The sequence below is a fragment of the Rana temporaria genome, chromosome 8, assembly GCF_905171775.1.
Source record: "Rana temporaria chromosome 8, aRanTem1.1, whole genome shotgun sequence".
Lineage (NCBI taxonomy): Eukaryota > Metazoa > Chordata > Amphibia > Anura > Ranidae > Rana > Rana temporaria.
Genome location: NC_053496.1, coordinates 70,807,811 through 70,824,815, shown reverse-complemented (window position 1 = coordinate 70,824,815; position 17,005 = coordinate 70,807,811). Strand labels below are relative to the sequence as shown.

The following is a 17,005-nucleotide window of genomic DNA, read 5'->3' as shown; positions in this document are numbered from 1 at the left end:
TTTTTACATGGCAATCCTGCCAGTTACACATTAGGGTGAATACGCTCACTCATTATACCATCTATGGTATGTGTGTTAGGATATTCTAAGGGTTCACTAACAAGCTCATGATTGATGTACTGTGTAACAAACCAAAAAAAAAAAAAACACCACACACACGAAATCTGTTAGATAGAAGATGTAGATGAGAATATTCTAAGAAACAATCATATGACTAATCACATACTTTCTTTGCTGCCAAAATGATCGGTGTCTTTCCACATCAGTGGGATTCGAATACCTGCAGGAAGAACAGACAATAAAACATTATGGTTATTCGGGAAAATGTACATTTATTGCAAAAAAAAAAAAAAAAAAGGCAGCCCACTTTAAAACAGCAGGATCTACATCAAGTAATCACAGAAAACAGAATTACTAAAAGCTTGATGTAGAGTGGTCATCCATTAAGCCCATTCACAATCTTTCATAGAAAGATTTCAGAAGGAAATAGAAATTAAGTAATATTGACATAAAAAAGATCCACAACTGCTGTATCGCAAAACAATGCAATCCCTAAATTGGCGTGAAATTATGGGGATGTATAGTCATGGGTAAATATGGGGGGGGGGGTGCTCAATCATTTTGTACACATATATATGTATAACACATATACACACACACATATAAATATACACACACACACATACATAAATATATATTTCATCTCTGCATTCCATTCATTCCAGTGTGACTTTACACTCAGGCAGTGCGTTGCAGCACATTTCAAAAAGTCCTGCAAGCAGCATCTCTGGGGCAGGTTACAAGCGCGGTATATAGCGCACCCAAAACGCCCAGCCCATTGGAATAAATGGGCAGGTCTTTCAAAGCGCATCAAAATGGGAGTTTGTAACCCTTTTTTTGGGGTTAAATGCACCCTGCTGGCGGCCGAAAAGTGGTGCTAAAACATGCTGCGCTTTCCCGCTAATGGCTGGCGGTCACAGTGTGAAAGGGGTCCTAGTGTGGTATTTACATTTGTAATCTATTGTCATGAACCTACATCATGCGTTACCAAAGGAGCTGTCCATGCAAGTGAAACTGGCCATTATAAGGCTTTAAAAGCTAAACAAATTCATCAGAGAGATAGCAGCATTAGGAGTGGCCAAATCAAGAGTTTAGTACATTCTGAGGAAAGAATACACTGGTGAGCTCAGCAACATAAAGAGGCCTGGACGTCAACGGAGGTGGGCGTATCCTTGTCAAAGTCTACAACCCAGAGAAGACTTCACGAGAGCAAATACCATTCATAAGCCTGAAGAATAGAAAAGCCAGATTATACTTTGTCAAAAAAACAATCCAAAAAGCCAGACCAGTTCTGGAAAAGTATTCTTTGGACAGATGAAACCAAGATTAATCTGTACCAGAATGACAGGAAGAAAAGAAAGTTTGGAGAAGGCTTGGAACAGCTCATGATCCAATAGCACACAATGTCATCTGTAACCCATGGTTGAGACAGTGTGATGGCATGGACATGCATGGCACTGGGTCATTGGCGTTTATTGATGTGACAAAAGCAGACTGATTAATTCTGCAGTGTTTAGAGATGGAGATATACTGTCCAAATGCAGCAAAGTTGATTGGACGGGGATTCACAGTACAGTATGAACAATGATCCAAAAAATTGCAAAAGCAACCCTGGAGCTTTTCGGCCCCTTGAACAATGGGGCAAATTTTGGGGCTAAAAATGGCGCCTGTAAACCGCCTCAAGCCACCCCAGTGTGAAAGCCGGGTGCTTTCTAACTGGGGTGGTACGCTTGCAGGACAGGAAAAAAAAAAGTCCGGCAAGTAGCATCTTTGGGGCAGTGCGGGAGCGATATACAAAGTGCTCCTCTACCGCCCCTGCCCATTGAAATGAATGGGAAGGGCTGCCAAAGCGCCCGCAGAGCAATTTAGCAGTGCAGCAACACAGACGCTAGTAACCCTTTCCTTGACCACTAGCGGGGTTAAAAGTGCCCCACTAGAGTGCCAAAAGCATCGCTATATCAGCGGTAAAACACTAGCTGCTCTCGTTTTATTTTTATTCTGGTGGAATACAGAGCCAAGTATGAAGCCTGTGTCGAAATAAATATATGGACATTATATATATATATATATATATATATATATATATATATATATATATATATATATATATATATATATATATATATATATATATATATACATACATACACACACACACACACACACATATACATATACACACACAAAATGGATACTGAAACTGCAGAGGAAGCTCTCTTGCATTGATTTAGTATGTACAATTTCGCACTCCAAAAAGTGAAAGATCCTAAATGGTTTGTTGAAAAATCCAAGTGCACAGACAAGCAGAACATTGAAGCGTTTCACGCAAGAATGCACTTAATCTTAACCATTAAGCGCATTCCTAAATGAAACACGTCAATGTTATTTGTTAATCTGTTTGTGCACTTTTTGGGGGGGTGATTTTCAATAAAGCATTGTTTTTGGAGTGTGTTCACCTCTTTTTACTGTCAGGCCGCGTACACACGACCGAGAAACTCGACGGGGAAAACGGTGTGTTCCTTGTTCGGCTGTCAAAAAACTCGTAGAGCCAAATTTTCCCATTGCCCGTCGAGGAAATAGAGAACATGCTCTCTTTTTGGCTCGACGGGTTTCTCGGCGAAAAGTGTACACACGACCGGTTTTCTCGGCAGAATACCTCTCCCATCGAGTTTCTTGCTGGATTCTGCCGAGAAAACCGGTCATGTGTACGCGGCCTCAGACATTCCTGGACAGCAAATCAGACTAGCAACCTACACAGTGGAAGCCGTTTATATAGCATTTATGGAGCCATGAGGCGATCACCTGGAGTGGTGTACTTTTGAAAACAATCAACAAAAAAAAAAGGAAGGAAGGAAGGAAGAGTTGTGAAAAAAGGAGGGGGAAAAAAAACGTCCATACAGAAATACACGAATGGTGGTGTTAAATTTCTATAGACATACATCATACTTAAACAACAGTGTTATTTTCAGTGTTGCAATAGAAGTCTACACAATGACAAATTTGCAAATAACGCTCAAACAACTGCTTGAAAATCCTAAGGAATAAGGCGACAATATACAACACAGTGGGTTTCTGTGCAGAGACCAGCGAGGTTAAGAGAGAGGAGTAAAAATATACTCAATTTAAAATCCTATAAACCATTTTCAGTACCTGTTGACAGCAAGAAACTAAATTACATCTAAGAGATTACACTATGATCACAGTACAGCTCTGGCTTGGCATTTGGCAAAAGGTGCGAATTCATTCTAATTCTGTTTTTTATGACCATTATGATTGAGCTGGTATTTTTACTCTAGATAAATCACAGGTGTGAAAAGCAGACTGTTTGCATCCACAGCTAGGATTTCAGCTGGCAGAATTAGGAATGATCTCATCCGGTGTTGCTAAAGCAACAGAAACATTCCATTTTACTTTGCCTTTTCTTTAATCATTTCTGCTACAAAAAGGTAATTATGTAACATGTCTCAGAGGATGCAGTTGATATATTTCTAACAAACAATGTAACTAACTAGGCCAGTTCTATTTAATTTTTTACTTGCTATTAATTCTTTAACCCATTGCTACCTTGCAGAGACTTGATGTCTCAGAACGTTGACATCAATGAAATACAATCGCTGCTCACTACCTGCCTTCTACCCCCACAGCAGAACAGCTGGCGTTTCACAAACAGGGTTGATCTGCAACTGTACATTCATTTTCAGTACTAGCAGTATATGTTGTGCAGTTCAGTACTAAAGACAAATACAAGTTAGCTTGCCAGCACCCATAACTCACTTGTACCCCAACATTTAAAAGGAAACCGCTTGTCAAAACATAAAAAGCCAGCACCATTAACCCACTACTGCCACCCTCACGAGATAGATATATATATATATATATTACACATACACAATTTGAAAAAAAAAAAAGTCTCCAGTTCTAGTGTATAGTGTGGGTCAGTGACTAGACCTGGGTTTGCAGCCCTCCTACAGTGTCAGTTAACCCCTATATTGACACTAAATTATGTTAAAAGCAGAATATAAATACAAGCATACACTTGAATCGCTTTGATGCAATTGGCAAGCTTGAACATGCATTTTAATGCAGACCTATTCTAATACACACACACAATATTATATATACATATACACACACACCTGCATCTTAAAAAAATATGATATCAACAGCTTACCTGTAAAATCCTTTTCTTGGAGTACATCACGGGACACAGAGGTCCCTCCCATCTTGTTTGAATACTTATTGCTTGGCTACAAAAACTGAGGTACTCAGTGGATGGGAGAAATTTCCTGATTGCACCAATGTCCATCACCTGAAGGTGGCCCATAACCCACATAGTAATTACTATGGCTGCTCTGTGTCCTGTGATGTACTCCAAGAAAAGGATTTTACAGGTAAGCGGTTATAAAAATCCTATTTTCTTTATCACGGGACACAGAGCAGCCATAGTAATTACTATGTGGGATGTCCCAAAGCAATGCCTTCTGAGGGGAGGGAGACAACAATTAAAGCAGGCCGCCAAACGCGAAGACCTATACTGCTGCCCGCAGTACACTGCACCCAAAGGCAGTATCCTTGTGCCGTCTAACATTCACCTGATAAAATCTAGTGATTGTATGCACCGACGACCAAGTTGCAGCTTTGCAAATCTGAGTCATAGAGGCTTGGTGATGCAGTGCCCATGAAGCACTTCCTTCCCTGGTAGAGTGCACTCCTGTTATACCTGAAGGGTTCCACATGTACTGGCACTTTAAGGCTGGCTCCACCCAGCAGTGATGACAAGGGTCAAGGGGCATAGTAGCCATCTTAGAGAGACCACATGTAGGAAGCAGAGATATGTAATGTCCTGAGATGCATGTTGCAGTGTACAGCTGTACTGAATAAACATCCATTGTTCCAGCCCAGAGTCTTGTGTCTCCCACAACACAGAGGATATAACAGTGGCGACGAGGATGGGATTTACAAAGTGTCTATCAGTCTGAGAGAGAGACAAAGACATTGTGGATTGTCACCTGGATTAAAGCAATCACAGATCCCAGCAGGAAAATGTCATTAATCGGGACATTAAGTGAGTTTGATGGAGAACAGACATCCTGGGTTGAGAGGCTGGAACAGTATTTCAGTGCAAATGCCATCCCAGACAACAGGCAAGTAGCAGTGTTTCTGACAGTGGTTGGGGCCAAGACATATGACACTCTGAGGGATCTCCTTTCCCCTGTAAAACCAGCAGCTAAGACATTGGCAGAGCTGATGACACTGCTAGAGGATCACTTCCAGCCTAAACCATTAGAGATTGCAGAAAGATTTCGCTTCTATCAGAGGCAGCAGCAGACAGGTGAAGAGATTAAAGTTTATGTGCTCGCCCTTCGCAGACTAGCCTCTACCTGTTCTTTTGGGGACTACCTACCTACTGCACTGAGAGATAAGTTTGTTATGGGACTGAATTGTGAGTCCACCCAAAAGAGACTGTTAACAGAGAAAGACCTTACCCTTATAAAGGCAATTGAGATAGCTTCAGTGATGGAAATGGCTGTGAAAGATACAGAGGAATTGAACCCCCAGAGCAGAAGGGAAGAGGTGAAGCAGGAAGTTTTCAGGACAGCAGTCAAGCCAACTGCTGCAAACTGGAAATACACACCCCCACCAAGCCGGGAGTCAGCTTGCTACCATTGTGGGAATACAGACCATGATTACAAAGTCTGCCGGTTTAAGGATCAGACCTGTCATAATTGCGGTAGGACCGGCCATCTGAAACGAGTTTGCCGTAGCAAGAAGGTGCAAGATAAACAACCTCTGAACCCCAAGACAAAGACATATATGGTGGGAAGATATACATCATCATCTGAGTCAGGGGATGAGGAAATGCTCCACAGATTAGACATACATCATATGCATTCAGCACCCTCCGCAATGACTGTAGATGTAACCATTGAGGGAAAGAGACTCAAGATGGATGTAGACACAGGAGCAGCAGTTTCAGTTATCACCCAGAAACAATGGAGACAACTTCAGACCCGAAAAACTGTCCGCCCAACACCAATCAAACTGCAGACATACTCAAAGCAGATACTCCACCCACTGGGTTACGCAAAAGTAAAGGTATTGTACAAGGGTCAGACAAAGAGACTGCCATTATATATCCTAGAAAATGGGGGACCCCCTCTCTTTGGGAGAGACTGGATTGCTCACTTTGGTATGCCAGACATCGCCATAAGTCCCTGTAACACCGTTACCATTCCATTAGGAGATAATGAGGGATGGGTGGTATCCCTGAAGCAGCGGTTCCCAAATATTTTTGATGACCAGTTGGGAAAAATAAAGCATGACTGTGTGAGACTCAAGCTGAAACCCAACGCTCAGCCTAAGTTCTTCAAAGCTCGGACAGTACCTTTCGCACTCCGAGCAGGTGTGGAAGCAGAACTAAGTCGGCTGGAGGAACAAGGTGTCATCTCAAAGGTAGAGCACAGCGAGTGGGCATCACCAGTTGTACCGGTAAAGAAATCGAACGGGGACTTGCGCATTTGTGGCGATTTCCGCATGGCACTGAACTCTCAACTGGAAATAGACCAGTATCCCCTACCCAGAGTAGATGACATTTTTGCCTCTCTTGCAGGAGGTCAAAAGTTCACCAAGCTTGATCTCAAACAAGCATATTTACAATTTGAGGTCCATCCTTCTTCCCGCAAGTTTCTGACCATCAACACCCACAAGGGACTGTATCAATATAATCGGATGGTGTTTGGGGTAGCCTCTGCCCCAGCCATTTGGCAACGAAAAATGGACGAGATTTTGGCGGACATTCCTTTCACTCAGTGCCTGCTAGATGACATGCTCATTACAGGACGGACCGACCAGGAACACAAGCAGAATGTGGAGCTTGTGTTGGCGAGACTCCAAGAACAGGGTCTGAAAGTGAACTTAGCAAAATGCCAATTCATGGTACCTAAATTGGAGTTTTGTGGCCACCTTGTGGATGCAGAAGGTATACACACCACGGAAGCCAAGGTTGATGCTTTAGTCAAAGCTCCAGCCCCAACCAACGTCCAGCAGCTGCGATCATACCTTGGCTTGCTGAACTATTACCACAAATTCCTGCCAGATCTGGCACACACCTTGTTTCCGTTGAACAAGCTTTTGGAGAAACACTCCAGATGGGACTGGTCGGCTGCATGCCAACGTGCTTTTGAAGTTTCTAAGCGGAAGCTGTTGGCGTCACGCATGCTAGTGCACTATGACCTCCAGAAGCCTCTCACCTTGGCTTGTGATGCCTCACCCTATGGTCTGGGGGCGGTACTATCCCACATCTTACCAGATGGGTCAGAAAAACCAGTGGCATTTGCCTCCAGGTCTTTGACAAAAGCAGAAAGCAATTACTCACACATTGACAAAGAGGCTCTTGCGCTGATATGGGCAATTAAGAAGTTTCATCTTTACCTGTATGGTAGGGAATTCACCATACTGACGGACCATAAACCACTCCTTCAGATCTTTAGCCCTGACAAAGGCATCTCCCAGACTACTACGGCCCGCCTCCAACGCTATGCCCTATTCTTGGGGGCATACAGCTACAGAATTCAGTATCGTGGTCATGATGCCAATGCTAATGCGGACGCTATGTCCCGACTGACAGGGAGGTCCATGGACTCTTCTCCACCGGTCAAGAGTTGTCGTTACACCAGCCTGTCCTTCTTGTCTTCTGGGGAGATAGCAGCCCATACAAACAAGGATACCTTTCTGAAAACAATACTCTCCTGGGTACGGTCCGGTTGGCCTGCAACTGTCACACAGGAGTATGAACCTTATTTCCGTAGGCGTATGGAATTAACTGTGGCTGGCAACTGTGTTTTATGGGGAGACCGAGTGATCATTCCACAGACCCTCCGGAGACACATTCTGGACTTGCTACATACTGGTCATCCCGGGAGCACACGTATGAAACAAAAGGCCAGAGGCTATGTGTGGTGGCCAAACCTAGACTCAGATATCACAACATATGTGAATGCTTGTGCTGGATGTGCACAAACGGCAAGAGACCCTCCTCGAGGGTGCGTCCAGCCCTGGACTTGGCCCACGGTTCCTTGGTTTCGCCTACACTTGGACTTTGCAGGCCCGATCAGAGGACACACCTTCTTGATCATAGTGGACGCCCATTCAAAGTGGCCTGAGGTAATTCCTGTTACTCAGCCAACGACTAAGGCAATGGTTTCCATACTGTTACATCTCGCTGCTACGTTTGGATACCCCAGAGAAATCGTCACAGACAACGGTGCACAATTCACCAGTCAGGAGTTTCAGCGTTTCCTGACTGCCCACAACATCAAGCACAAGTTGACTGCACCTTACCACCCGGCTACAAATGGTCAAGCAGAGCGGTTTGTACAGACTTTTAAACGCTATTTCAAAGCTACAGTGGCTGCAAGTAAACAACAGTCCCTGTCACCCCAGCAGCTGGACTCCTTCCTTTCTGCTTACAGAAACACACCACATGCAACCACTGGGAAAACTCCAGCAGAACTCCTTCTGGGGCGGCAGCCATGGACTGTTTTGGATATGCTCCGCCCTCAAACAGTCCAGGAACATGTACTACAGTCCCAAGACAAGATGGTCAAACACAATGAGCTCCCCCGATTCACAGCCCAACAAAAAGGTATGGGCCCGATCTTATGGGGCTTCCAACACCCGTTGGCTTCCTGCTGTCATTGCAGAGACCTTGGGACCCAAGATGTACAAGGTCCGCCTGGAAGATGGTTCCATTTGCAGACGTCATGCGGACCAACTACGTCCTCGTTCTCAACTGCCCGAATCCCTGATGCCGGCTGAACCACCAGTGTCTCAAAGATCTGCTCCCAGCAAATCAGGATGCACAGAGACTGATGATTGCGGGGACTCTGAACTTTTGAACTCAGCTCCAACAGAGCCCTCCAGCTCTGGTCCGGAGGTCTGTTTACCCTCTGAGCTGGGGGATCCCTTCTTGGCCCCGCCGGTACCCATTCCGGCCAGCCCTGTTTCCTCCGGTCCCGAATCGCTGGATGCCCGGCCTCAACGACACTGTCGACCTCCTGACCGGTTTCAGTTGCAAGAGCGGTTACGAGACTTTCGACGTGGCCGATGGAAGTGATCCGATGACATATTAACCCCGCAACGGTTCCTGGAAGCTTGAAGTCCCGTAATTCTCCTGTGTTTGGAGGACTGTTATTGGACAGTTATCAGTTAATGTTTTGTGCCTGTTATTGTTTTGTTTTTGTTTTTTTGGGTTTTTTTTAGGGATGGATGGAAGGTGTTATACCTGAAGGGTTCCACATGTACTGGCACTTTAAGGCTGGCTCCACCCAGCAGTGATGACAAGGGTCAAGGGGCATAGTAGCCATCTTAGAGAGACCACATGTAGGAAGCAGAGATATGTAATGTCCTGAGATGCATGTTGCAGTGTACAGCTGTACTGAATAAACATCCATTGTTCCAGCCCAGAGTCTTGTGTCTCCCACAACACAGAGGATATAACAACTCCACTAACTTGACATAAGCCTGAATAACAACCTGACAAATCCATTTGAAATAGTTGATTCCAACGCTACCTGCCCTTTCCTAGGGCTTTCTGGCAGCCTAACAATTTTCTGTATCTGAACTCTTTAGATAGACCGTAACAGCTCCCACTACAAGGAGAGAATGTAATAACCTTCCTTTCCACAGAACAAGGTTCTGGGAAAAAAAGGAAGGTAGGGAAACATCTTGATTCAGATAAAATTAGATACCTTAGGCAAAAAAGAATGGGTGAGGACTCAACACCACCTTATCGTTATGAATAATTAAGGATGTTTTTTTTACAAAAGAAAGCTGCCAAACCCTGAAAACTCTTGCTGAGGTTGCCGCAATCAAGAACACCAATTTCCTTATCAGAAGGAACATCAGTTCCAAGGGTTGCCTTTGCAACGCCGACAAAACTAGATCAAAATCCCACTTGCACAAGAGTGACCTAAGTGGCGGATTTTATACAGGCCCAAATCAAAGAGTGCAAAGCAAGTGGCCTTTGGAAAAAAACACCGACAAGGCCGAGATCCAACCCTTATAGAACTCAAGGCTAGCTTCATTTCCATTCCTAATTTTAGGAAGTCAAAAACTCTACCTATGACATACTTCCGAGGATGCCGTCCTTGGTTTCCACCAGGAACATAGACCCTCCAGACCCTATATTAAATGGTCCCAGAGGCCCGTTTTCCTGCATTAATCAGGGTAGTTACCACCGACCCTGAAAGCCCCCCCGATTCTTTTAAAATGTAGGCTTAACAGCCAAACCACTCAATTCAGCGTTTGCGAGGCAGGATGAAATAGCCCCTACAAAAGTAGGTTTGGACAAGAAGAAAGAGTCCATGGATCCCCTACTGCCACCCTCACGATCTCTGCATACTAGAATCATCTGGGTCATGCTGGAGCTACTAGTATTACCAACTTCTGTTCCCTTTTGATCCTGCATAGAAGCCGCGGTAGAAGCGGCATTGGGGGAATGCATAAATCAGTTAAAACTGAACCTGCTGGGATACCAACGCATCTGCCATATGCAAGTGGGTCCCTTGCCCTTAACACAAAGTTATCCAACTTTGTGTTAAACTGGACGCCAATAGATCCATGACCCAAATACCCCATTTCTGGCATACAGCCAGAATTTTTCGGGATGTAGAGAATATTCTCCCGGGAACAATTGTTGGTGGCTCACAAAATTTGCCTGGCAATTTTCCACTTTCCGAAATAAACACTGCAGATAGGCAAGATACATGCTTCTCTGCCCAAGCCAGAACATGGTTCACCTCCGTCTGGCTGCGTGACTTCTGGTACCCCCTAGGTGATTGGTGTAAGCCACTGCTGTGGTATGGTCAGATTGTATTCTGACAGGACAATTCTGCAACCTGAACATCCAGGCTATTAGAGCCAGACGTGCCACCCGAATCTCTAGGATGTTGTACAGGTTTTTCTCGGATCTTGCCCTGGGCAGTGATCTCTTCCAGGACTGCTCCTCAACCCAAGAGGCTGGCCTCCGTTGTCACTACCTTCCAGGTAACCGGTATGAAGGATCTTCCCTTCTTCAAATCTTTTGATTACCAACCAACTGAGACTCTGGCATACCTTTGGGGCCAGATACCTTGGATAATGTAAGGCTTGGGATTTTCTTGTTCCAAAATAGACAGACTTCTGTTTGCAACAGCCTTACAGAGCATAGGAAACCGCTTCGAAAGAAGCCACCATCTTCCCTAGCAATTCCATGCCAAGGCGAATGGAAGGACTCTTTCTTGCCTTGACCACATGGACCAGCTCTCTTATAGCGCTATATACACCAAAAAACCGCGCTATCACAACACCGTAAATTCAGGCAGCGGCTAGCGTGTGATAACAAGAAAATAAAACAATATAAAAAGCCGCGCCAAATATCAAAAACAAATGAATATAGTAGTTAAACAGTCCACAAATGGTATAAGTAGTAGTGGATTTTAGATTGGTTCTCCAGCAGAGACAGAATCACTGTATTGATCAGAGGCTGATTTGCATGTAGAGATGTTAGCTTTCCAATGCACCAGGTGACATGCATACAGTGTGTGAGATCCCACCACCGGAATTGTATATCAGCTTACCAGATAGCAAGCCTTTAGTGCAGTTGGCTATAGCCCAGCCACGGCCTTTAAATCCCCTGGGCTAAGATGTTTCAAAATTCCCAATCAAATGGCAGCCTTGATGTTGAAGGTGGTGCGTGTTTGCGATTTAGGACGCAACGCAACTCCTCAATAACCGCGGTAAAACGACAAGCGTAACCCAATCCGGCTCACATGCAGGCAGGAAGATAGAAAGGGACGCAATAGCGTGATATCGTAGGTGTAACAGATTTATTAAAAAAGTAATGTACTTACACTTAAGCAGTATAAACACAGCATGTAAATATGTAAAAAAGCCGGCCGGCTTACGGAGCCCTCCTCCTAGGCGTGGTGACGTCACTGACGCTGCCTCCAGACGCGTTTCGTCCTATTGGACATTCTCAATGGGGCCCCATTGAGAATGTCCAATAGGACGAAACGCGTCTGGAGGCAGCGTCAGTGACGTCACCACGCCTAGGAGGAGGGCTCCGTAAGCCGGCCGGCTTTTTTACATATTTACATATTTACATGCTGTGTTTATACTGCTTAAGTGTAAGTACATTACTTTTTTAATAAATCTGTTACACCTACGATATCACGCTATTGCGTCCCTTTCTATCTTCCTGCCTGCATGTGAGCCGGATTGGGTTACGCTTGTCGTTTTACCGCGGTTATTGAGGAGTTGCGTTGCGTCCTAAATCGCAAACACGCACCACCTTCAACATCAAGGCTGCCATTTGATTGGGAATTTTGAAACATCTTAGCCCAGGGGATTTAAAGGCCGTGGCTGGGCTATAGCCAACTGCACTAAAGGCTTGCTATCTGGTAAGCTGATATACAATTCCGGTGGTGGGATCTCGCACACTGTATGCATGTCACCTGGTGCATTGGAAAGCTAACATCTCTACATGCAAATCAGCCTCTGATCAATACAGTGATTCTGTCTCTGCTGGAGAACCAATCTAAAATCCACTACTACTTATACCATTTGTGGACTGTTTAACTACTATATTCATTTGTTTTTGATATTTGGCGCGGCTTTTTATATTGTTTTATTCTCTTATAGCGCTGACTTCTGTCCCAGGCCAAGAGACACTTTTCGGGCTATTTCCCACTGAATGTTAGGATCATTTTCCTTGGCTGAGAACCCAACCCAGGTGTTCCAGATACTTGACCATGCTGGACACAGTTTGTTCTAGCCGGGCTACTGACTGATCCAGCAGCAGCAGGTCGCCTAGGTATGCCATTACTGCTATACCCTGGCCCCTTAGTCTTGCTAGTACTGGGGTTAAAACTTCCGTAAATACCCAGGAGTGGTGGCTAACCCAAAAGGGTATGGCCATGAACTGAAAGTGGCTCTGTTCCAACACAAAAACGCAAGAACTTCTGATGAGCGGACATATTTGATGTCCATCGATGCTAGAACTTCTCCTCCCCATAGGGTGGATTCGGAAAGAGCGAATGTTTAGGAAGCGATTCAGATCTTTGAGCTCTAAAAAAAGGGTCTTGCATGTCCATTTGGTTTCGGTACTGCAAGGAGATTTGAATAAAACCCCAACCCTGCACTTCTGAGGGGGTCTCCGATTTCCTAAAACATCAATCTTTCCAGCATCAGAAATAAAGACCTTCTTTTCATTAGGTCTTTGGGGAGTAGCCCAGGGCTACCACAGAGATGACCCATATGTCAAGAAACTGTTCTTGCCAAGCCCCTGAAAACCACAGAAGTCTTCCCTCCACCTCGATCGAGCAGAGGCACCCCTTCATGAGGAGGCCTTGGGACTCTGCTTTGTAGGCTTCTGCCCTCAGAAACTTCTGCAGTCCTATGCAAACACATAGGTAAAATGGTTCCAGAAAAACAAGTACATACGTATACAGCTTTAACGTATGCAGCATGTGTTAAAGCAATATGCCTCTATGGAAGCATGCGTTCATAGTTTTAGCATGAGACCTTACAAATATACCTTCAGGCAAAATATGAAGTGTGTGCTGTACACACGCATTCACGTAGCATGTGATGTGTGCCATGGAACAAGCATCTTTGCAAAGCATGCATTTATGAAACGTTTTATGCAACATTCCGCACAGGGGTCAAGTCCTGGAGAAAAAAGAGAGAGAAGATCACCGCTCAAGGTAGGTCTATTGTAGGGTCGTTTTTAAAAATATAGGACTCTAAGGGTGCAGGCAATGCACTAAGGCAAATATTGGTAAAAAGATGAGGGATGGACAGCCGCACTCCAAACCAAACAGGTTGTCTTTATTCAAATCAACAGCAAGAACACAGCAGATCACAGCAATAGGAACAGGAGAATACCGACGTTTCGCACTGGCTTCAGTGCTTATTCATGGCTAACATGCATTGAAACTGTTCAGTATATATAGAGATCAGAGGCTAGTGTGTGACCTGATTGAATAATTGGCTGAGGGTTGTCCGCAATCATTGGGCACACCAGAAGTCAATATCAGATCACAGACTGCCTATACATATCCAAGGGAACATAAAAAGAAAAAAACAAAAAACAAATGTGAAATGTTGTTGAACAAAAATCCAAGGTGCCAAAAAACAGATGTGATCCACATAAATATTATTTAGACTAAGCATATATGAGTAAAATAAACATAGTGAGAATAAATACTGTCAAACCTCTTAACAAGACAATATATGCCAGTATAGATGTGGCAACAGGTTAAAATAGATCGTGAATATAGAAGAATAAAGCGATGAAATAAATATAAAACACGAATACACGTGTGGTGAAATGCTATTTCTAGATTGCCACATTGGCCATATATGCCAAAAAGTATGTGAATATCTTGGGGGGTTAAGCTGTATGAGTGTATAAACTCAAGTATCTATGGTTGCAATGGTGTGTCCATTAAGCAGACCTTCATCCCAATGATGATTCAAAAAATAATAAAGGAGGTGTACTATAGATCCTCTTATTAACTAGTAAACCCAGTGATATGTGAGTGTGTATTGATGCAAAGTGATGCATTCTAAAGAAGTAAGTAAAAAAATGCAGTGTATATCTATGGTATATTCAAGTGGAGAAAATCTTTTTTTATATATAAAACATTTTTCATTTTTTTGTTAATTTATTAATTGAGAAAAAAATGCTCAATAAAGCAGTGTAGAGCGGTGACGAACCGTCCTGTGAAAATGTGGAAAAGCACAAATGGACAACATATGAAAAAGGACGATTATAGTGTATAACGGAAAATGGGTATGAAAATCCAAAAACTAAATAGTTCCAAAAATGAATATGCGACCTACAGATGCACTCGTAGTATAAAGCCCTGTGGTATAATACCCCATGGAACATGGAAATATTAAACATTGAGATTGTCTGTGTCTGCATATTAATGGATCTGTGAGTCCCGTCATATGTAATTAAATAAAAATAAAAATGTGGGAAGGGGGGGAGGGGGGGGGGAGCGTGGGAAGGACGGGGGAGGGGAAGGAAAAAAAAAAAAAAAGGGGGGGAGGGGGGGGGGGGGGGGAGACAAATGTCATGGAAACACGAGCCCGGACTAAACACTAACAGAAACATAATGGGCCAAAGTGAGCATCAAGACTAGAGAATGTGGCTCATACACATATGCAAATATTTAAAAATGCATAATTGTAGTAAAATAACTCTAAAAGAAATGTCGCATGAAATGAATACAGGCATGTGCCTTTGACATATGGAGTGTGGCCGCGCTAGAGGAACCATGACATAGGCTCTGGTAAGATATGTCTTAAGTAAAATTTCATTGAAAAATGTGCATGTTTGTGTGTGCAGATATGTAAAAAAATAAAATTTAACTGCACATGCACATATACAAAAAGATCTATAAAAACAGAAAAATGCATGAAATTGTGTCCACATAGCGCGCATGGTCATTGAAGACTTTTGACATAATGGCAATGGATGTGCATTGGTTAATGAAAAGAAATGTTGTGTATATGAGACCAATATCTCTAATGTTATAAATAACACATCGATTGTTGCCGTTATCGTTGGCCACTAATCGGTCATATCAATTCTTGCAAATATATGCACAAAGATAAAAAAAGCAATTATAATAGCCAGCCAAACGAAACCATATTAATTCGCGCTAAATGTGGACACTGTAAAGCAGGGCCCCTCAAAAAATGAAACTATGTAAAAAATAGCCAGTTTGTGTAATAACACAAGGCTACTATGTATTTAAGTCCGGGGCATATATGAAGACAGAGTAATAATAAACGCAGAGGGTTCAGTAAAAATGGGAATGGGAATGGAAGGAAATGGCCAGACAAAATATAGTGATGTTTAAAGGGGCACTCATCATGGGTGTATTGTGTAGCTTACAGGTGTGTATGAACAGAAGACGGTATTGGGGTGGTTCAAAAGATGGTTATTGGGGCACTTAGGATGGGTGCTATACACAGGAATGATTTATAGTGCATTGTCACTGTTAGAGCAATGTCAGGTGTAATAGATATAGCCCCCTAGTCATAGTAATGGGAAACGTCCCATTGAAAGTTTAACCCCTCAGGCATTCTAGTACCTAAAAGGAAAATCCAAAAAAACTCTCGCCGGCAGAGCAAGCGGAATTTGTCTCCCCCTCTAACCGGGCGGGCGATTTTCTCCATGCCTTGTATGTATAGGCTGGAGATGTCCTTGTGATGGACCAAATTCCAATGCTTTGCTACATTAGTGTTGTTGTCTTGACTGATATCATAAAGATGGTCTCTAAGCCTGTCTTTTAACCGTCTAATCGTGCGGCCCACGTACTGAACATGACATAGATCGCAGCTGATGACATAAACTATATGTGCAGTATTACAATTAATAAACTGCTGAATGTCATAATTCTTGTTCATAGGAGTGGGAGTGTACAGATGGACCAGTTGTTATATGTTTGCAATACCTACATCCCCCTACTCCACATCTAAAGGTGCCTTTGAATGAAAGCCAATTGTTTCCAGTCGGCCTGCTGAGAAACAGGCTGGGGGACAGAATGCTACCTAGAGACGGGGCCCTTCTGCTGACTGTTTTAACCCCTTGTGTCAGAATCGACTGGTACGTGGTGTCACCAAACAGGACCGGAAGGTACTTGTTAATGATGTTTTTAATGCCGTTAAATTCTGGACTGTAGGGTGTGGAGAATATGGGGATGGTGTCATTGAAAGTTGATTTTTTGATACGCCGTTTATTGTCAAACAGAGATGACCTGGGAATGGAATTGACTCTGGAGAGTGCCCTATTGATGGTCCCAGCAGGGTATACCCTATCTTTAAATCTGGACGCCATATCAGAAGATTCCCGAATGAAATCATCAGTGTTACTACACAAGCGTTTCAA

General features: G+C 43.6%; 1 protein-coding gene across 1 annotated transcript in view; it reads right to left on the bottom strand.

Annotated features, from left to right (window-relative positions):
* The window catches only part of RTKN2 (rhotekin 2), a 118,924-nt gene that overhangs the window by 60,834 nt on the left and 41,085 nt on the right, over positions 1–17,005 (bottom strand). Inside the window, exon 4 of the mRNA XM_040361995.1 lies at positions 227–280. Coding sequence (XP_040217929.1) covers positions 227–280 — 54 coding nt within the window. The remainder of the gene's footprint in view (positions 1–226; positions 281–17,005) is intronic.